Raw genomic sequence first — 23,575 nt, 5'->3', positions numbered from 1 at the left:
AAAGAGTCTTTGTATTGGGGTGGGGGGTGCCTGGGTGGCCCAGGCCGTTAAGCGTCTGCCTCCTGCTCAGGTATGGTCCAGAGTCCACAGATCAAGCCCCACAAAGGGCTCCCTGCTCAGTGGGGAGTCTACTTCTCTCTCTCCCTCTGCTCCTGCCCCCTGTTCGGGCTCTCTCTCTCGCTCTCTCTCTCAAATAAATACATAAAATCTTTTTTTGAAAAACAGTCTTTGTATTGGTCTTTAGGGACAGCAAAAAATGGGGCTCTGGGAAAATAATACGTCATTCGGCTATCACCTTGGATGCTGGTGGGGAAGGAGTAATGAAATAAGTATTTTGCAAGAAAAGAATAAACTGCTTTCAAGAAAGAAGTCTTTGCAAGAAGAACAGACTACTTGGGTGTGTGTGGTGGGGTCTCTGGAATTATAAAGAAACACTGGGGACAAAAGAAAAGACCTTGGTATCTCACCAGCCGGGGTTATAGGGCCCTGGTCTCCGAGTGACCCTGTGCTGTGTGAGAGCGCTGGGAGCAGTGTCCCTTGGTTCTCTGGGACTGAGGCCATAGGCTCCTGGTGACACCGTGTGTCCCTGAGTCGTCCGTAAGAACGCAGGGACTGCAGCCAGCCCGAGGGCTGTGGAGGGAGAGCCTGCACTGGGATGCAGGCAAAATGCACTCAGCGCCAAGGGCGTGCCTCGAACGCCACCAGCAGAAACCCTGTGCCGGGCCCGGTGCGCTTGGTGGCCGGCGCTCTCCCCACCGCCCGGCCCACTCCCGTCCCAAGCCCGCCCACGCCCCAGTCACGGCCTTAAGTCGGCCCTCGGCTCCCACTTCTCCGCGGGCACGGAGAGCTCGGGTCCCCGCCCGCTTCCAGCTCGGGAGGCGCGGGCGCGGGCGCTCCCACTGCGCGTGCGCCCTCCGGCGGCAAGCCCCCCGCGCCCCTCCCCCCGCGGCCGGACTTGGTGCGGCCGGGACGGCGGTTGGCGTCCTCCGCGGCCCCAGCGAGCGGCGGGCTTTTCAAATCTTACCTTTGGAGGAGTGGCGGCGGCCTTGGCTGTGGCGCTGGAGATGGAGGGGCAGGCCGTGAGGGGTCCCGAGCTCCGCCTGGCGGGCCTTCCCGCCCAGCAGGTGAGTGAGGAAGGGCCCGGCTTCGAGTCCTCAAGCCACCGTTGTGCCTCGTCGTCGAGAAACCCCCACCGCGCGTCTCCTATTCAGCCGTGGCCAGAAACAAAGGGAAGGACTAGGAGGCCGACTTTTGAGGCCCCGAGGGAGCTTAGGAATCTCCTCACCCCCCACGGCCCCCGATTCTTATGGAGGAGGCAGACCCGAATCGGGAAGCGATGCCAGAGTTCCGCCGCGCGTTTCCGGGCGCACCTGCCCGCGGCTTCCCTCCACCCTCCAGGGTGTGGACCCCCCAGTGTAGGCGATGCCGGGGGAAGGGAGGCCCCGCGATTTCCGAGAAGTGCCCTCGAGGCCAGGAGAGGCCAGGTTGCTTTTACTCGATTTGACGGGAACACAAGTACTGGCGCGCTGTCTACGCACGACAGAAACTTGAGGGGACGGGGTGGAGGAGCAAAGTGCAACCTTGGAACTCTAGAAAAAGTTGGTTTGATAGTGGATTCTTTTTGAATTGGTAAGAAAGAAGCTTGATAGTTTTTATTTCGCCATGTAAAATGTGTGTTAGAAACCTTTTTTACTTAATAGAGACCAACATTTTTTCGTAGGGAAGTCAGTTATTAAAATGCTATATTTTCCCCTTAACCATAATTTTAAAGTCTTAAAACTGATGTCTTTAAGCTGGATCTTCACTTCTGTTTTAATCTCCACCTTCTTTTACCTACTTCTGAGATAGATTAAACCATATGAAAATACCAGTTTTGTAGGTCAAAATTGGTAGACTAGTGGCAATTTTATATGGTCCAGCCTATTATCTTTGCTTAGAAACCTGGCAGAGCCTTTCCTTAGAAACTTAGTCTTTGTTAGAAGTCTCAGTAGATGCAACATTGTTAGTAAATCTTCAATAACACTGAGAAAAATAAGTAAGACATTAAGAATCATTATGCAGAAAAGTCCAACTCCTTTATTAGTAATGCTGTTTTATGCCAGTATTTTCAAAATTTTCAAACATTTTAATGTAAAATACTTCTTTTTCTGTCCTATCCGTTATGTACTTTGGCTGTCCCAATTGTTCTGTTCTGTTTTTTTTTTTTTTTAAGATTTTATTTATTTGACAGAGAGAGAAAGAGAGAGCGAGAGAGGGAACACAAGCAGGGGGAATGGGAGAGGGAGAAGCAGATTTTCTGCTGAAAAAGGGAGCCTGATATGGGGCTCCAATTCCAGGAGCCGAAGGCAGATGCTTAAGGACTCAGCCACCCAGGCGCCCTGGCTGTCCCGATTGTTAACAGAATCTTGATTTCTAGTGAATTGGCAATCTGTTGAGGTTCTTGTGTGTATTACATAGGTGTTTGTATAGTCGTTCAAGTATATTTATTTTGTTGTGTTCAGCAATAATATTTAGGAATTACACAAAAGAGAGAAGAGGGTAAGGTCATGAAAGAAGTTTAGCTACATGGAATGAAAACAAATGTTTAAAAATACACAAGGCTGGATTATTTTCATGTGAAAAGGTACAGTATTTAGTGCTTTCTTAGGCAGTAAGAAAAGCAAATAATCGAGTTGTGGAATTCCTTCTGTTCGGATCTTGGATAAAAACTGCAGAATAGTAATAGGTTTTAACCTATTACTGAGGGTCAGTAAGAGAATTTTATACATCACTAACTGAATTTTTATTTGCTGTTTTTCCTTTGATATTAATGAACCTGCCATCTAATAAGGATAGGACCAAAAATTATTGGGTGGTCGTAACACTATGAAACACCTCTGCTCAAACCTTGGAGTCATCTATGAGTACACACAGCATAGAGTATTGGCTTTAGAGTCAGATTAAGGTCAAATCCAACTCTGCTTGTTGTACAACCTTGAATAAGTTATCTGTCTTTTCTAAGTCCTTGGTTTCCACAGTTGTAAAATGGGTAAGATGGTTATTCCAGAAAGTTGCTGGGAGTTGAGAACTTCTTTAAAATACTTAGCATAGTACCCAACACTCAGAATGTGCTTGAGAGAAAACTCTTTTTCTTACCATCTTCTGTCCCATTCATCTGAGATGTTGGGGCACCTACCTTTTCTTACAAATACTGAAGCTTTTGAAATCTTAATAAAAATGAAATTCAAGAAGTAATGCTATTGGTGCCAGCAGGCCGGGTCAGAAGACCCAGTTGTTGTGTGTGTGTGGGGGGGTGTCTCGCAAGACCAGCCCAGAGGGTCCTTAGCTTCCTGCAGGATGGAACTCTCACATGAGCCCACGGAGGTGAAAAAGTTCATTGAAGATATAGAGAGAGCAGATACAGACAAATGCCCAGGAAACTCAGAAAGACAAGGAGCATGAGTCTTGTCTTAGTTTGGGGTCTGGGGGTTTTTACTGAGGATGATGGTCTGGTGTATGTGTCCTCTCAGGCATCCAAGAACCGGTTAGAACAAAGAGGAGGACCCAAGTGTTATTGCTTGGAGCTGGGGTTGGGGCGGGGGGTGTCTTCGTGTCTAGATGTCTAGCGCGTCTAGATGTCTAGCGCTGGTGGTCTGGAATACACATATGGTAGATCCCTCCAGTCATTCTCATCTGGGTCTTCCTTAGATGTTATCTGTTCTAGAGAAATCATGAACTCCTTGTCCCTTACAAGGAGGAAATACTCTTTGCATTACAAGGCATATGTAAAGTGGGGTGTGGGTGCAAGTCCTAGCAAGAATAGAAGCAGGAAAAGGAGCAAAAAGGAGATTTTTTATGGAGTTCTTCAGTTTCCCTGTCTCATTATCTCATTTCAGCAAAGTAAACGTATACAGAAACATGAATTTAAGAATTCTTTCTCTAATGCCATTCCCCAGAATGACCACTATTGACGATTTCCAGACTTTTTCTGTACATAAACAATACTTAAAATAACACGCAATTTCTTTTAGAAGAAGGATGTATGCTATATATCCTCTTTTGCAGTCTTTTTCATCATGGTCACTTAGCAAACATGGTTTAACTATATCCATTGTGTGGGTGATAGTTTCTATCTGGATTACTACAGTTGTCTTACTAGCAGCCCAACTTCATTTTTTTTTTTAAAGTCCGTGCTTAGTTTCAAAACTAAGGCCATTTTCTTTGCACTTCCTTTGTCCCATTCTAGCTCTTCAAACCCAGTATCTTTCTGTTTTCTACATAATTTACAATTGCACTTTTAAGTCCTTTCCCTATTTCATTTTTAGCCTTGCCCTGTATATTTTTATTAGCCTGACTTTAGATACCTACATGATCAGGACAGTGTCATGAGCTTCATTTGACTTGATTACAAGGAAGCTCTCATTTAGAAAATTGAAGAAGAAATGGCAAGAGGGGGGTTTTCCCCCCATTCTTTGCTTTCTGGAGACTTGCTTTCATATGGGTATATGCTTTTGTCTGGGGTCCTACTCAGTCTCAACTCTGCCATTATGATTGAGGCAGCGGCAGTAGGGATTTTAACTTCCTCCTGTTCCACTTTGAGGTTGAGTAAGCATCATCCTTGAGCACTCAGTCTGTGCTCTCATTACAGGATCATTGTTCTCACTGTGGATAGCACATCAACTCTTACCGCAGGAGCACTTTGCACCCCTTACTAACTAAAATTAACTTCTTTGACTCCATAAAGACTTTCTTGGCTGGAGTAATAGCACTTGACTAGAGAGGTTTTTCTCTGTGTGTGAAGTATAGATGTGTACTAAAGTTGCATGGGGAACACAAAACTAGCTAACACCACAGCTCTCTCTCTCTCTTTTTTTTTACACCGCAGTACATGCGAAAGCATACATACACTTAACAATTCATGCCACTCACGTCAGCCCTCCCAGATCCACATCTGCTCACTGTAGAATAGGAGAGGTAAGCTAGTTTACTATGAATGTTAATTTGGCTGGGTTAGGGATCAGCGAACTCTTTCTGTAAAAGAACAGGTAGGTAAATATTTTCAGCTTTGTGGGCCACGTGGTCTTATTTGAAATCACTCACCTCTGCCAATGTAGTTTGAAAGTAGCCTTAGATAATACAAATGGGTGTGACTGTGCCCCAGTACAAGTTTATTTACAAAAAGACAAGCATTGACTGGGCTATAGTTTGCTAATCCCTGCTCTAAAGGATAGAATTCTAATGTTAATATGTTAGATATATCTCATTATCATATATCCTTAATGAATATTTAACCTTACAAATAAGGGGATTTAAAAAAAGAAGCCCTAACTTTGCATTTCATTTCTGCACTATTTCCCAAGCCTCTATAGTTTTATAGTCTATCAATAAGTGATGAAAAGAAGATAATCTTCATTTATAAGAGGGAAACCTTAGAAGCCCAAACTGATTCTTTAATGTGTTTGTGGCCACCTGCTGGTTCCTTGAGGTTGTTGCAACTTTCCAGATTGCTATGGAATTTCAAGTACTACAGCAGTGGATCTCTACCCTGGCTGTACATTGAATCACCAGAGGAACTTAAAAAAAACAGCACCAACAAAAACTCAGGCTCGGGCGCCTGGGTGGCTCAGTCGGTTAAGCGTCTGCCTTCGGCTCAGGTCATGATCCCAGAGTCCTGGGATCGAGCCCCACATCGGGCTCCCGGCTCAGCGAGGAGCCTGCTTCTCCCTCTCCCTCTGCCTTTCTCCCTGCTCATGCTCTCTCTCTGTCTCTGTATCTCTGTGTCTCAAATGAATAAATAAAATCTTTAAAAAAACAAAACAAAACAAAAACAAAAACTCAGGCTCCACCTCCCGAGAGTCTAATTGTTTTGGGGTGAGTCTTAACTTAGGTACTTTTATAAGGCCCTTCCCCACATTCTAATGTGCAGCCAGCTTTAAGAACCGCTGCGCTGGTTGAACTGGCTGCCTCACAGTAACATTTAAAAAGCAAAATTGAATTTAATGGCAGCAGATGGTATTTGTTTATATTTGAGTTGTGGGATAAAGCTATTCATCCTGGTTTCACATTGTTCTCTGCATGCACTCTCCAATACTAACCAGTCTGCCAGAGCTTATTTCTATACACATATGGGTCCCATGGACAATTCTTATAATTAATTATTAATTACATTAAAGAAGAATTTACTTTGGGACTGACAAAGTCATAAAAAGATGAAACAGAATTGTTGAAATTCAGCCTTGTGTAAAGAAGGAAACAAGCAAACAACTACATTTATATAGTATACCAGTTTTGAGTTCTACTACTAAAGAAGGTTTTTTTGTGGTAATTACATGATGTAATTACAGAAGGTCATTAAACAGATCTGTTTTTCTGCTTATGAATAGTGCATTTGATTGATTTGGATAGTCAAGTTAAATCATCTACTGCAACTTCTCTTTTAGGGTTATTTTCATAGACTTGCCCTCCTAACTTTTAGGTTTTCCTTTTGAAAAGATCGTCTTTTTAATATCTGGAACTTCTGTTATTAGATTCCGTTTACATTTTTTGATACAGATTTTGATCTAATTAAAAGGTAAATTATAACATTCATTTTTTACCACAGAAGCCAGGATGGTCACTTTACTTTTAGAAATAGACATACTGGAGCATTATTATGTTTGTAGTATAGTAAAGAGTATCCAATGATTTTTAATTTTTTAAAAAGCCACTGTGAATTAAAGCAATACAGTTTATAGAATTTTAATGTTACATGTGTAACTTGTATATAGAACCAGGCCATTACAAGATCATTGTATGGAATAAAAGACTTTCAGTACTAAAGTGATTTAGTAGTTTCATGATGACTCTTAAAACTAAAGTAAACATATCCAAAATGTATTCTGAATCTCTGTTCCATCTGATAGCTAAAGCTTCTGACATTTTCTGGGCACAGTGTTTTCACTCTTGCTTTTGAGATTTTATTTACATTGCTTACCACAGCCGCTAAACCTTAGTCCCTTTTCCAGCATCTTCTCCTTTAGAAAATTTTCCCTTGGTTAATCATCAACCACATCTTGCCATTCCACAATACAACTATATAATATATGCATGTGCTATATTGTTTACATTAGTTACTATATTATTGTATTAGTTTCCTGAGGTTGTCCTATAACAAATTACCAAAACTGGGTGACTTTAGACAGTAGAAGTTTATTCTCTCATTGTTCTGGGATCCAGAAGTATGAAATCAAGGTACCTACTGGCAGGCCCATATTCCTGCTAAGGGCTGTGGGAAGAAATCTTCCCTTGCCTTTTGCAGCTTCCGGTGGTTGCTTGGTGGTCGTTGGCTTGTAGACTCATTACTCCCATCTCTGTTTTAGTCTTTGCATGTAGTTCTCTCTGTGTGTGTCTCTTTCTTCATGTGCTTTCCTATAAGGACACCAGCCAATGGGTTTGGGCCCATACTACAGTATGACCTCATTTTAGCTAATTATATCTGCAAAACCCTATATTCGAATAAGGTCACATTCTGCAGTTCTGGGAGGACAGGAATATTTGGGGGACATTATCCAACCTCGTGAAATTATGCTAAGAATATGTAATGTTTCTCACCCTTGTTTCTGTTCTGTTTCTCCACTAGATTGTAAAGACTTCCTAATAAAATAAGAAATTAAGGTTTGCAAAGAGCATTTTCAAATAGCTATATCTTTTGTGCTATTATACATTAAAACTTTGTTACTCTCTCAATATGTTATAACATTAAAATGATGTCTAGTACCTTTTCCATCTATTGGGGTAAAAATAAATGTTATAATTTTGAATTTTTGCTATCTTTTAAGAATATTTTCTCTCCTTTTTTTTAAGGATTGCAGCATTCAAGAAAAAATAGATTTAGAAATTCGAATGCGAGAAGGAATATGGAAGCTCCTTTCTCTGAGCACTCAGAAAGACCAGATCTTGCACGCAGTTAAGAATCTCATGGTATGCAATGCTCGAATAATGGCTTACACATCGGAGCTACAGAAATTAGAAGAACAGGTTGCAAATCAAACTGGAAGATGGTTAGTAGCATAGTTTTCTTATGGCTTTTAATGCACTCAAGTGTTTGAATAAGAACACAATATAATTTAATTTTAATGTCAATTATCAAGTCACAAAAGCTTTTAAAAAATAAATATACCAAAGTAGTCTCTGATATTATAAACATTTTGGCAGTAGAACTCAGAGTAAACTTAATATTATTAGCAGTTTTCACTAGGCAGTTTTGTTGTGTTCCAGATTATAAGATGGTTAAGAAGCAAGAATTGAGGGAATATTTTAAAAAGGACCAAGACTACGGCCCCTGGGTGGCTTAGTCGGTTAAGCCTCTGACTCTTGATTTCAGTTCAGGTTAGGATCTCAAGGTTGTGAGAGTGAGCATCGTCTCGGGATCCACACTCAGTGGGAGTCTGCTTGAGATTCTCTCCCTCTCGGTCTGCTCCTCTCCCCACAAGCTCACTCTCTCTCTCTCAAATGGTAAATAAATAAATCTTCAAAAAAAAAAAAAGGACCAAGACTGATAGTTGAGTATATAGAAATGTGAATTAAAAAAATTGCTTAAAAATGCTAATAAAGAGGTGCTAGCTGAGAGTAATGGAAACTTAAGTGTAGAAATTGAAATGCACACTCCTTTCATATGGTGAACATAAGTCCTAGAGAGGCAAGCAACTTACTCAAGGACATGTCACTGGCTAGTGACATGCTAACGAGAGGTTGCTTAGGATTTGCTGAGTACCTTCTGGTCCTTGTTCTCTCGGTTACTCTGTGCTGCCATTTTGGATCAGGTCTAGGATTTATTTGTAAATAAAATTTACATCCTATCCCATTTACAATGCCAAGTCTTTTTTTTTACTTCAACTTTTTATCATCAAAGTTTTCAAACATGCGCAAAAGAAGAGACTGTTGAGTAATTAACACCCATATATCCATCCTTAGGTTAAATAATTTTCAATATTTTGCTGTACTGATCCATCTATCCCCTTTTTTCTTTCTTAAATTTTTTTGACTTTTATTATTTTTTATTTTTATTTTATTTTATTTTTTTTGATGTAGTGTTCCATGATTCATTGTTTGCATGTAACACCCAGTGCTTCATAATGCCAAGTCTTCTTGAACCTAAGAATTGACTCAACTTTGTTGGTCTCTTTTCTAATATAAATGGTCTTACATCACCCATTGTTGATTAGTCTTAAAGCTCTAGCACTAGTGAAGAATTTCTTTTTATATCTTAGTGGCCGTTGTGCTGTTCACAGTACACCTCCACTAAATAGATACATAAGATAAAAACACAGGTTACAGAAAAAGATTTTTGTTTTGTTTTTGTTTTTAAAGATTTTATTTATTTATTTGAGACAGAGAGAATGAGAGACAGAGAGCATGAGAGGGAGGAGGGTCAGAGGGAGAAGCAGACTCCCTGCCGAGCAGGGAGCCCGATGCGGGACTCGATCCCGGGACTCCAGGATCATGACCTGAGCCGAAGGCAGTCGCTTAACCAACTGAGCCACCCAGGCGCCCCAGAAAAAGATATTTGTAAAAATAAAATGTTGATGAGATTGTGATATAATAAAGACTTGTGTACGAAGTAACTAATATTTATTCACTGTACTGCTTTTGGATAGCTATTTAATCTCTTTGGCCTCAGTTCCTTCATTACGGTTGGCAAGATAATATTTACATTTTTAAAACTAAGATTATATTGGGCGCCTGGGTGGCTCAGTTGGTTAAGCGACCGCCTTCGGCTCAGGTCATGATCCTGGAGTCCCAGGATCGAGTCCCGCATCGGGCTCCCTGCTCGGCAGGGAGCCTGCTTCTCCCTCTGACCCTCCCCCCTCTCATGTGCTCTCTGTCTCTCTCATTCTCTCTGTCTCAAATAAATAAATAAAATCTTAAAAAAAAAAAAAAATCTTTCTAAAACTAAGATTATATTAAAAACCTAATCTAATACTTTTTACATAATTGTTATTCAACAAATGTCAAATAATTTTCATTATTATTTATCCCTGACATTATAAAATGAAATTATTCTTGTGTCGTAATTTAGGAAAATATTTTTTCAGATGGACATACCTTGGTTTAAGTCCGTGCCTCTCAAACTGGGTCACATATATCACTGAGAGTACGTGATTATGTGTCAGGAGATACAAAAAGCCATGATAAATATGGCATATCTTCTTTATAACCATGAATTTTTAGGGTAAAACATGAGAAATTTGGAACTGTGGTATAATTTGAATTATTCTACGCACAAAGATATATGTTCTCCCCTCTCCATCCTTTTTAAGGACATTTTGTCAGGAGGGGGCTGTTTCAGTGGAAGAGTTTGAGAAGCCCTGGTTAAAGTACAGGGTGGGACTAAAACCTTGCTATTACATCATCTCTCCCAGTTACATGAAATACTCCTCTGGGAATCCTATCTGTTCTCCACATGTATGTTCTTTACATATTTTTAGTGAATTGTGAATTGACCGTTTTCCTAATTTGGTAGTATGACTTTTCTAAAGTTACTGATTTATAAAAATGTTAAATAAACTTAATCCTTATTGGATTGATAGAAAAAAGATAGGAAAAAATATTTGGGACTCTCAACTGGAAATGTGTATGATTTTCAGTTTCTTTAGGGATTATCTTCATTAGATGAAAATAGCTTTGCACTAACATATATTTGTTCATAATTCCTATAAAAAATTGTCTCCCTTAATTATAAAATTATTTCTTTAAAGAAATCTGAATATTCCCTATGAATTCTTTTGTTTACAATTGCATTTTGTCATGTGCAGATATGATCTGCACTGATCAAATGTAACTGGAAATTGTAATTTTTTTTTTAAAGATTTTATTTATTTATTTGACAGAGAGAGACACAGTGAGAGAGGGAACACAAGCAGGGGGAGTGGCAGGCGGAGAGAGAAGCAGCATTTCAAGAAAGAAAAATAGCAAAATAAAAGCTCAGGGTGAAAGATGACCATGGATTATTTAAGAGCAGTGATGAGCTGTGTTTTGTTGAGGCTCAAGATGAAGCCAAAAGTTGAAAAGCAAGGGGGAAGCAAGATTCAGGAAAGTTTAGAAGGCTAGCTGGCAAGTGAACAGTTAACTGACAGATTTCCAGGTGCCAGATACTATGTTAAGGTGTGCACAAATATCACGTTATAAACTGAGAGAGGCATAAACCTCTATTAAAGACTTGGCAAATGGGACTTTGCAATATTAGATAACTGTTTCAAAGGACACACAGTGACTACGTGGCTAGGACATGAACCCAGATGACCCAAAAGCCTGAGGACTCCTCACCCTGGAGGAAGTTAATGGGGGTTAACGGACAGCCTTCTAGGTGCCAGATAATTGTGCTAAGGTGTTTGCAAATGTCACATTATAAACTGAGAGATATAAACCTCTTCTTAAACTTCCCAGCATTCTTTTTGTCACCTTCATGCGTATTCTTAAGTTCTGACTTTTGTTGTCCTCTACGCTTGCTGTGTTAAATGTTGTCAAGTATTATTCCCTACTTTGTTCAGTTTTTTAGTCAACTTTTTATTATGGAATTTTCATATGTAAAAAAAATAGTAAGAATAGTATGATAAAAATTTTAAGAATAATATATTCTCTACCTAGATGGACCAGTTAATAGTGTATAGGTTCATCTGCTCTCCCTTCTGTCTTTGTATTAGATGTACACACATACACATGCACACACATACATTTTTCTTTTTTTGTATTGATCCATTTGAAAATAATTTGCAGACAACATGGCATGTACATCTCAATGGTTCTAAAAACAAGCATTCTGCTACATAGCCAAAATATGATTATCATATGTAAAATATTAACAATAATTCCATAGTAATCATCTAATATTCAGTCTGAATTCACTTTCAGCTAGTTGTTAAAAGAAAATCCTTTATAGTTGTTTTTCCCAAACCAGAACTCAATCAAAGTTCATGTAGTACATTTGGTTATGACTCTTTATTTTCTTTTAATCATTTTATTTTTTATAAAGACTTCTTGCCATTAATGCTTTGCAGAGTCTACACTTTAAAAAAATATCCTTTAAAAATATCCTGCATTTTCTATTTATTTAATTAGCTCTTTGTAGTATCATTGAAACTTTTCTCCTATTTTCTGTTTTTGCTGTATCTGGAATTTGGGTTTAAAGGCTTATTCATAAGACTCAGGTTAAATATTTTTTTGGCTAGAATCTTTTGAGGGGAGGTTGGGTAGGATCTGTGCTGTCGATGTGAATGTGATGGGATTTACCACTCTGTGTGCTGCAGTTTGATCCCTTGGTTTGGATGGCAGTTGCTTGATTTCTCCTTTGTAATATAATGGTTTTTCCTTTGCAATTCCTAAGTAATCTTTGGGACATTATATTGGGACTAGGAGAATATTCTGTTATCTAACTAGCTTTCACTTAGTGGTTATATACATTTATGATCCTCACCTACATTATTATAATGGGGTTTGCAAATAGTGATTATCTAACCCTATTATTTTTTCTACACTTTGCAGTTAATCTTCTTTAAGGAAGGGCATTGCTCTCCTTTCTCTCTCCATAGATTCATGGATTGTTATTCAGTGTGTTATCATTTATAGTCATTAGTCTTTTGACAGATAAATTGTCTCAAATTTGTTTGATGGAAGTTCCTTCAGACTGACATTTTTATTCTTTTGACTTGCCTTTATTAGTCCTTAAGAACTTTCTTACTTTCTAGCACAAAAAGATGACCTAGGCTTGCCTTGTATTTTCTGTGCCTCACACCTAGAATCAGCCATTTATCTAATGGGTCCTGGTTCCCTTCACTGGCAAATGGTATTTTGAAATCAAGATCTGGGCACTGGGTGTGCCCATTGTTACTGGGGATCATTGATTTTAAACCTTTTTAGTAGACATAGCTATGGGAGAGATTTTTTTAAAAATTGTGAGTTTAAATTGATATTTGTAGGTTTTTGTTTTCTTGAATTATTTTATATTTATCTTTTTACTTATTCTGAAAACCTTAAGTCCTAGTAACAGTAATCTTTTTCCTTATTTGTTTAACTATATAATTATGTAAAGTAGTTTCATAATTTTAGTATTAATATGATTACTGACAGTAATCATAGGCATAGACAAGTTCAGGATTTCTTTGCAGTTCTTTCCCAACATATAGAAATTATGAAATTTTCCAACATACAAAAAGGTTAAAAGAATTGTACAATGAAGACTCATATACCCACCACCTAGATTCTACAATTAATATTTTAACTATATTTGCTTTATTCTAAATTCATCCTTCTGTTAATCCATCAATTCACCTTATTTTTTGTGATGTAATTCAAAGAAAGTTCATTGTGTGTGTGTGTGTGTGTCTATGTACAGGCAAACATGTGTACATTCCTGTGGACAGGCAGGAGACCATGATTAAAAGTTACTTAAAAATTATCTTTTTCTATGCACAAACAATGAATCATGGAACACTTCATCTAAAACTAATGATGTAATGTATGGGGATTAACATAAGAATAAAAAAAATATCTTTTTCTTTCTGAATGGTTATGTTAACAGTTTCATAAACAGAGTCATCTATTGTTTCAATTTGAATTTGCCTTTTTTTTTTTTTTACCCTTGGAATAAATGATACTTCTTGGATACGTCCTGTTTCTTTTTCTCCAACTCTGAATTAGTAGTACCTACCTCTGCCCCTCACTCTAAGAGGCAAGCATTGTTAACTGATTTTTTTTTCCACCATAGGTTTTGCCTGTTCTAGAGCTTAATATAAATGGAATTGTCTAGTATATACTCGTTTTTCCTTCAGCATCATACTTTTAAGATTCATTATGTAACTAGTGATTTGCTCCTCTTTATTGATAAGTAGTATTCCATTGTATGACTATACCATGGTGCCACTCCTTTGTAGTGTTGACTCTTCTCCAATTTCTTACTTTTGGTTGCTTGCCAATCCTTTCAGTTAGTTGTTTTTTAAGTAGTTTTTCTGGATTTTATGTTGTTTTCTATGGGAAACAGAAGAGGGAGAGGTAGAGTTTTTCTAATATGAGGTACTTGGACATTACCAAAGAGGAATTCATTTTATATCTTGATCAAACAGATTTTTTTTAATTCTACTTTAAGGAATATTTTGTAATTTTCTTTCTGACTTAATATAGTCAATTTTCATAACTTGCATGGGCTTTTAAAGTTATATTTCTTTTTACCATGATACAAAGTTTAATGTTCAAAAGATCTATGTTATTGATTGTTTTTAAAGTCTTCTATAGGGGCACCTGAGTGGTTCAGTTGGTTAAGCGTCTGCCTTCGGCTTAGGTCATGATACCAGGGTCCTGGGATCGAGCCCTGCATAGGGCTCCTTGATCTCAGGGAGCCTGCTTCTCTCTCTCTCCCTCTGCCTCTCCCCCAGCTGTGCTCTCTCTCTCTCAAATAAATAAAATCTTAAAAAAAAATAAAGTCTTCTATAGTCTTATTTTTTGACCACTTGAACTATCTTGGACTGAAAGATAGGTTGAGATTTTTGTTATTAAGGTTTTTCTGTCTTACGCCTTTTATATTTGATACTTTCTGTTTTATGAAACATTTGGTATCTTTGCACTTGTTACATACATATTGTCAATTGCAGCCTTTAGTATTATAAAGTGTCCTTTTGTTGCTGTTGTCTCATAGTGCTTTTTTAGACTTGAACTCTGGGGTTGCCTTTTAACAAGAAGATCATAACGGCAAGCATTCTTAGTGTTTGCGTTTGTTTGGTTTATCTTTGCCCATCTCTTTATGTTAGCCTTTATGAATCACTTTGTTGGAGGTGTGTTTCCTGTGTTCATCCCAGAGTTGGGTTTTACATTATGAGCGTATCTGAAAATCCTTTAACTAGGGGGTTTAAGCCTATTTACATTTATATTACTGATATACTTGATTTTAGCTTTGTCATATTCTTTTATGTTATGTTAACTTATGTGTATTATAATTGTGGTTTGTCTTTTAGTATTTGGTTTGTTCTGCTCTTTTTAATTTTTTTTAATTTAAGAAGAGTTTTACTGGTTATAGTAGTTACTGGAACTTCATATTAAAAAAAAAAAATTATATAATTCCCCCTGACTTAGGCTTTTACTATTTTGTTTTTTACTTTAAAAGATATCATTTTGTTTTCACTTATCATCTGTGGGGAGATCAGTGAACTTATTTTCCCATTTATTTCCTTCTCTATCTTTCTATTTTATTTTGGTTTATTATTATTATTTTCTAGGCTGTCTTCTCCTTTGGTTGAGTAGATACTATTCACATGCTAATCTTGTACTTGTCTCTCACCTTTTTTTTAGTCTCTGATCTACTCTTAAATATGTATAACATTCACTACCTGTCCTTTTGTACTTTCCAAAATCATCTCTTATTTGGAGAAAGGTTATGATCTAGTAGATTTTTCAATGTGAGCATAGCTTTCTTCACATTCTTTTATGTTTAAAGTGCTTTTCTTTAGTGTTTGAACTTAAAAGCACAGCTTGGCTGTATACAAAATACTTGGCCAATGCTTCTTTCCTGAAAGAAGCATTTTTTCTTAAAAACCACACTCCTCTGTTGTCTTATCAGGAAATCTAATGTCTAATTTTCTTTCCTTTGTAAATGACTTGGTCTTTTTGTCTAGAGGCTGAAAATACTTTTCACTGTCTTAAAGTCAGATAATTTTATTGGGGTATGTTTAAAGGCTGAGCATTTTGGCTCGCTTAGGACTCTTTCAGTATGTAGATTCAGTTCTTTTATTTTCAGTTTTCCTAGAGTTAAAGCCTCTAGAATAAAGCATTAATTGTCTCATTATTTTGTTTTTATTATTCAAAGACTCCAATTACACATAAGTTGGATCTTCTTTGCCTGTCTTCTATGTCTATCACTTTCTCTTTGATGTTTTTAAAAATCTTTATCTCATTTTTGTCTTTTGGCTCTTTTCATTCTCATCCACTATGTCCCTTAATGTACTTTCAGTTTTATGTCTTCATCCTTGGGCACTTGGTATTTTACTCTTCATTTCAGAAATGATTTTATTTTCCTTTTTCCAATTTCTTTCCTGTTCTTACTCTCATTTTTTTTTTTTGCATATTTACCTATTGTTTATCCTTTATTAGTATGAGATATAAAGATTTCAGATTCCTCACTTCCTCATATTTATAATAGCTTATTAAATTGCACTTAATTCATTTTGGAATATCATGTTTTTGTTACTTTATATTTTTTGGAGAGTGGTTGATGGAGTATTTTTATCAGCTGAAGCATTTTGACTCCTCCTGTTTTCATTTTGTGGTAGCTTTCTATGGATGTTTGGGTCCTTTTTTTTTTTTCGTCCCTAGTTAAATATGCAGGATGTAGAGTTTTCCTGGGCCAAGTGATGATTTATGGCCAAGTGAGAGCAGTCTCTTTAATAAATGATGCCTTTGAGATGTTGGTTAGTTGGTTTCCTGATTTTTTTTATAGTATTTTGTTTTTTAAGGCTTTTAACTTCGATTGCTTTCTTCTTCTTTTTCTTCTTCTTCTTCTTTTTTTTCATGGCCAAACCTTTAAAGGATACCTGTTTCACTGTGTGTCTTTCTTCTCCATAAGACTAATAATTTCTGAACCAGAATTCTTTTGGAGTCCCTTTCAACTCTCTAGGAGCCAGGGCTACGGTATCCATCAGGTCTTATATCCATTGTCTTTTCTTCTAGGAGAGATCATAAGTTGATATTGTGTTTTGCAATGGGTACCTGACCTCCAGGAGCTGGCTTTGACGGTTTCAGTTGTCAATTTCCCCACGTATATGTAAATTGTAGTTTGTTTAGTCTCTGTTTTGTAGTTATGCTGTAAAGTATGGGCCACAGGTGATTTTATTTGCTTTCCTTGTTGATCTGTTGATTTGTCAGAGAGAGAGCACAAGCAGAGGGGGCGGCAGGCAGAGCAGGCAGAGGGAGAAGCAGGTTCCCAGCTGAGCAAGGAGCCCGATGTGGGACTTGATCCCAGGACCCCAGGATCATGACCGGAGCCAAAGGCAGACGATTAACCGATTGAGCCACCCAGGTGTCCCCATACTCTGCTCACCCTAACAAATGTTTTAGTGCCTTTTCCACATGAGCTCCAAGTTAAATACTGAGGCCAAAAATACAAATACAAAGTAATCCTTATATTTGTGTAACATATCTAAGAATGACATAGAATACATTTAAAATATTATTTCATTCAGTACCTATGAGGTAAGTAGATATTTCTCCTATTTTACAGATGACGATGCTGAGGCTAAGAGGTTAACAGCAACTCTTTAGCATAACTAGTTACTGATGGTAAGAATCAGACCAAAGATTCAGACTGAATCTACTAAATACTCCCTCATCCATCAAAATGGCCACATATATTTCACTTCATTCAGTATTCACTAAACATTTATTGTCTTAGAAGGTACTAAGCTGTATACCAGGTACTGGTGATTCAGCAGTGAACAAAATAGATGAAAGAAATCCTTACAGAGCTTACATTCTAGCAATAATATTCTCTCCTATCCCATCCTGCAAATATATCTCTTGTCTTAACTTCTGAAATACTTTATTTGGTTTTATAAAAATACTATTAGTCAAAGTCATTTGTAGCACCTAATTATGCATATCATTCAATGTAATTGTGATTTTAATAATGCCACACTAACCAGTTTCTTATAATCCAGTTGCCTAATATATTGCTTAAACACTAATAAACTGAAAAAAGAAAAAGTATAGATGGCAAGTGAAAATTGTGTACTCCTGGTATTTCTACAATAAAACATGGTATATTAAAAACATTGCTGACTTTATTTTTTAAACTTTATATTATTTTGTGTCGATTGAGTTTGTTATGTCAAGGTTTGAAATAGAAACCTCATCTTCCCAATTTAAGATACTTAGAAAGTTATTAATTTTATACCACATAATTTAAGATGTTTTAAATTCCACATTAAGCACTTCCGAATGTCATAGTTTTCACATATTTGCATAAGAGGTGAAGGATTTTATAACCTGCTTCCAAATAATAGAATCCCAGTTAGAATTCTCTTAGTACTTCATTAAGAAAATATAAAATACTTCCATAGTTGTTTAATTTCTAATTATACCTTGTTAATTTTGGCAAATAAATGCTATTTTAAATTCCCATATTGAATAATATAAAATAGGATAATCTGTACTTAGTCAATTTTAATACAGATTTTTGAGCAACAAAGTGGTTGATTGGCACCCTCTGTTGGTCACTTTATTTACCTACAGGCAGAAATTAAGTAAAAAGCAAAATTAAAAGTTTGTCTTTAATATTTTTATCATTATCTTTTAAATTAACATTTATAAGTCTCACCAAAATAATACTCTAAACTGGGTTTATAAGAATAAGGTACACTACTATTTAGCTGTGCCTCTATTTGGATAATTTTGTGGTTATTTGCTTTTTCCTCAGGCTGGCTCTCTAATTGTAGCGTTTAGAATTGGCATTAACATTGCAGATTTTCAAACAAGTATTTATTTAACTGTAGCAAACTATTAGCTACAGTAGCACATTATTAAACAGAATGTTTAACAATTTTATTGTCAATTTGGATTAATTAGGAAAACATCACATTTTAGCACCCTAAATAACAGTTTGAGGAGTTATTTGAATTGAAAATAATTCAGGCTTCAGCAAAATGAGGCTGAATTAGTTCAGTGTGTCTCTCATTTAAAAAAAAAAACAGATTTAATTATTCTGTAAGATTATATGATTAAATGGATTTAAATTATAGTTTGATAATATTTATGTATAATAAGTTTGTTGGCTGGCCCTGGAAATGCCTATGCAAGTATATTATGATTACAGAGAAGAAAGCCGTATGTACTCTGCCGTGTGGTTAAATCATTTGGGGGGATTTTTTTTTTTTTTTTTTTTTTTTGTGGTAAATTTTCAGCAAGTTTGCTTTTGGTGGTTCTTATATTTCAGAATTTCACTTACCTGCAAAAGCATCACATTTAATCCAATTTAGTAATACCTAATGGATCTCAACTTTAGCATAATCTATGACCTATTCCATAATACTCAAGTTACTCACCATATTAGAGCTTTCTTGTGTTTCTTCATTGAAATAAGTATTTTAGGAATTTATATTATGCATTGCTCATATAGAAGGTGTTTTTAGAAATATTACTTACAAGTGCCAGCCAACTGTATATATATTGTATTTCTTATACCAATTTGAGGAAATTGAGATTTGTGTTTGATTTCTAGTGTGCCTTAGAGTAGGCTAGTCAATTGAAATTTTCACTCTGTGATGAACTAATAAGCAAGCTAATGTTCTTCAACATGACAAGTTCAGTTCTCCAACTAAACTTGAGTATAAAATATTGAACTTGACTTAAAATTTATGATTCAATGAAATATTATTTTTAAGTAATCAATGAGTACTTTTATTTTTACTTAGTGAATTCCCTGTTTTAACTTAAATACTAATGTGACCACAAAGAAATTAGATAGGATCTTGAGAAATTTATGGTTTGTTTTTTTTTAAAGACTTTATTTATTTATTTATTCATGAGAGACAGAGAGAGAGAGAGGCAGAGGGAGAAGCAGGCTCCTAAGGATCAGGGAGCCCGATGTGGGACTCGATCATGACCTGAGCCGAAGGCAGACGCTCAACCATCTGAGCCACCCAGGTGCCCTGAGAAATTTATGGTTTTAAGTCTACTACATTACTTCAGTTATACCTCACATGTAGTTCTATAAATACTATATACATGTCTTATGTAAGTTTATCAACTTAAGTATATCAGTATATTATTTCAGCTCATATGGACTATATTTCCCTAAAGTGCTTATGTGCTTAATCCAGTAAGAGTAAGAGAAGTAGACTGATATATTGTCTTCAAATCTTGATGTATAATAAAGAATATCTATGCAATCATTTTAACATGCCTACTGAAATGCGATGAGATGGTGTCATACTCTTCTGAAAATTAGTTACACTTCAGAATCCCATCCAATCTTTCTCCAAAAGCTCTCTTAGAATCAAACATTGCTAAAATGTCTATGCTGCCCAGAGCTGTCTATACATTCAACGCCATCCCAATCAAAATACCAACAGCATTTTTCAAAGTGCTGGAACAAACAATCCTAAAATTTGTATGAAATCAGAAAAGACCCTGAATTGCCAAGGAAATGTTGAAAAAGAAAAAGCTGGGGGCATCACGTTGCCGGATTTCAAGCTATATTACAAAGCAGTGATCACCAAGACAGTGTGATACTAGCACAAAAACAGACATACAGACCAATGGAACAGAATAGAGAACCCAGATATGGACCCTCAACTCTATGGTCAAATAATCTTTGACAAAGCAGGAAAAAATATGCAACGGAAAAAAGTCTCTTCAATAAATGGTGCTGGGAAAATTGGACAGCTATTTACAGAAGAATGAAACTCGACCATTCTCTAACACCATAACGAAGATAAACTCAAAATGGATGAAAGACCTCAATGTGAGACAGGAATCCATCAAAATCCTGGAGGAGAACACAGGCAGTAGCATTTTCGACATCGGTCACAGCAACTTCTTTCAAAACACGTCTCCAAAGGCAAGGGAAACAAAAGCAAAAATGAACTTTTGGGACTTCATCAAGATAAAAAGCTTCTACACAGCAAAGGAAACAGTCAACAAAAACAAAACAGAGAGGCAACCCACAGAATGGGAGAAGATATTTGCAAATGACACTACAGACAAAGCGCTGATTTCCAAGATCTATAAAGGACTTCTCAAACTCAACACCCAAAAAACAAGTCAAAAAATGGGCAGAAGACGTGAAAAGACACTTCTCTGAAGAAGACATACAAATGGCTAACAGACACATGAAAAAATGTTCATCATCATTAGCCATCAGGGAAATTCAAATCAAAACCACATTGAGATACCACCTTACACCAGTTAGGATGGCAAAAATGGACAAGGCAAGAAGCAACAAATATTGGAGAGGTTGTAGAGAAAAGGGAACCCTCTTACACTGTTGGTGGGAACGCAAGTTGGTACAGCCACTTTGGAAAACGGTATGGAGGTTCCTCAAAAAATTAAAAATAGAGCTCCCTATGACCCAGCAATTGCACTACTGGTTATTTACCCCAAAGATTTACCTTTTCACAGATGTAGTGAAAAGAAGGGCCATATGCACCCCAATGTTCATAGCAGCTCAATGTCCACAGTAGCCAAATTGTGGAAAGAGCTGGGATGCCCTTCAACAGATGAATGGATAAAGATGTGGTCCATATATACAATGGAATATTACTCAGCCATGAGAAAGGATGAATACCTAACTTTTGCATCAACATGGATGGGACTGGAGGAGGTTATGCTAAGTAAAATAAGTCAAGCAGAGAAAGTCAATTATCATATGGTTTCACTTATTTGTGGAACATAAGGAATAGCATGGAGGACATTAGGAGAAGGAAGGGAAAAATGAAGGCGGGGAATCTGAGGGGGAGAAAAACCATGAGAGACAATGGACTTCAGGAAACAAACTGAGGGTTTTAGAGGGGAGGGGATTGGGGGGATGGGTTAGCCCGGTGATGGGTATTAAGGAGGGCATGTTTTGCATGGAGCACTGGGTGTTATATGCAAACAATGAATCATGGAACACTGCATCAAAAACTAATGATGTACTGTATGGTGACTAACATAACATAATAAAAAAAAAGAATCCAACAGTGTATTCAGATGAAAAGTTTTAATCTTATAACATTATTTGAAGTACCTAATTAAATTAGCCAGTAGTTAATTAGCTAGCCAAATTAAGTCGAGACCCATCCTCACCCCCAAGAAAGTGCAAAGCAGAATACTCTGGGAAATATTGCTCTAGAAATGGCAATGCAAATTTCTAAATGTGGGATATTAGGAAATAAGATACTGGAAAAATATTCAAGGGTGGGATTGATTTGATTTACCAGGAGATAACTATTTTGAATTTTTTTTATGGTAATAGTATATTCTAAAGTCAGATCTGGGAGTGTCTTATATACCAAAAATTTTACTTGAGACTTTTTCTGTTGTCATGACAATGTTTTACTCCATATTTTATTCTCTGCAGAGCCACTCCCTTCCTTTAGTGTCTGAGTTAATTTATTGTTTTAGTATATAGTTTTTTGAATTTCAAAGGAATGATATATATTACTGCATATAAATATATAGCAGAGATAAATTTTTTGATATTTGTTAGATTTTTATAAGGATAAAGTACTACTGAGCAGCAAATTCATGGTTGGGAAGCTCTTTAGCTTTTTCAGGCAACTATAATCTGGTAAGCTAGAAATGTAATTTATGAAAGGTGATCCAAGGTATTACACTTCCTAGGACCTGGACAAATACTGCACATCTTGCTTATAAATAAGTGTTCACAGAAGGCTTTCATTGTAGGGTAAGCCAGTATATAATCTTCAGGGAATGTAAAGCTTATATGAAAAATGAAAGAGAATGTCTCTATATATTTCTCTCAAAGGCAGCTAGCTGTTGACTAAACACGGTGAAGTTTGAGTGAAGTAGTTTATGTTAACTGGAAGTCATTATTATGTTCGGATAGGTGTCTGTTTTTAATATTTAGGCATTTGTGAAAGATTGTTAAAACATTGCTTATTAGAAAAGATCTTTTCTTCATTAGGTTTTTTCCTTTTGACAGTGATGTGAATTTTGACAGTAAAGAACGGACAGCATGTAAAGGAAAGATTGCCATATCAGGTATGCTATAGATGGATTGTTTTTATATTGCTGAATAAATTCTATTAAGTGCCTTCTTAGAATTCGTGGGCTTTTAACTCCCTGCATCCATTTTTTTTTCCTTCATTTTATTTTGCATGCCTCTATCTATAGTTGTTCTAAAACACTGTTTTCATCACTCTGCTGTACATTTATGTAAGATTTTACAGTTTGAGAAAGCTGTTTCATATGTATTATATATATTATGCAGTTTTCTCTTCAGTGAAGTTTTGTGAAATAGGTAGGATAGTTCTCTTTTTCTAGACTCAGACTTCCTGTAAGTGGTTGGGCTGGGCTACAGACTCAAATCTTTGACTCCATTCCTTTTCTGCTCAGAAGTTTCAATAGCATTTCTATGTTTGTCCAGGCTAGAGTTCCATGAGGGTTGGAACTATGTTTTGTTCATCACTGTATACCCTGAAGCCAAAACAGTGCTTACACATAGTAATTGCTCCTTGGATATTGATTGGATGGATGACTGCTTCTTGTTTTCCATAGGATAAAAACCAAACTTCCCGCCTCAAGAGTTTTCCATTCTGACCCAACTATTTTTCTAGCCATATCTTCTACTCCTGTACATAAAGTGTCTGCTTAGCCAGACATTTCTCTCCCTTTTCTGTCAATACACTGCCTACTTCTGACACCAAATTAGCTCTTGAAATAACTATATTATCTTCAGGATCTGTTTGCTCATCTATAGAACCTTCCCTGTTACCATTCCAGCTGGAAATGTTTTCTTTCTTTGAATTCCTAATCCAGATGGGAGACCCTTTACCACTAGATGGCACTTATGCTGTGCTGTCTCAGTTTCTCCAAAGTGTTAAGGAAACTAGACAGTGGCTTGGAGTTGCCACAGATT

General features: G+C 36.9%; 1 protein-coding gene across 1 annotated transcript in view; it reads left to right on the top strand.

Annotated features, from left to right (window-relative positions):
• The first annotated feature begins 1,036 nt into the window (after positions 1–1,036).
• The window catches only part of LOC118019583 (rhotekin-2), a 74,206-nt gene continuing 51,667 nt past the window's right edge, over positions 1,037–23,575 (top strand). The window contains exons 1-3 of the mRNA XM_035018954.1: positions 1,037–1,124; positions 7,822–8,018; positions 22,640–22,698. Of these exons, the coding sequence (XP_034874845.1) occupies positions 1,065–1,124; positions 7,822–8,018; positions 22,640–22,698 (316 nt within the window). The 5' untranslated portion in view covers positions 1,037–1,064. The remainder of the gene's footprint in view (positions 1,125–7,821; positions 8,019–22,639; positions 22,699–23,575) is intronic.

This window comes from Mirounga leonina, unplaced genomic scaffold, assembly GCF_011800145.1.
Source record: "Mirounga leonina isolate KUSES-001 unplaced genomic scaffold, KU_Mleo_1.0 Mir_108, whole genome shotgun sequence".
In the NCBI taxonomy this organism is placed as follows: domain Eukaryota; kingdom Metazoa; phylum Chordata; class Mammalia; order Carnivora; family Phocidae; genus Mirounga; species Mirounga leonina.
This window is presented reverse-complemented; position numbering and strand designations above follow the sequence as displayed.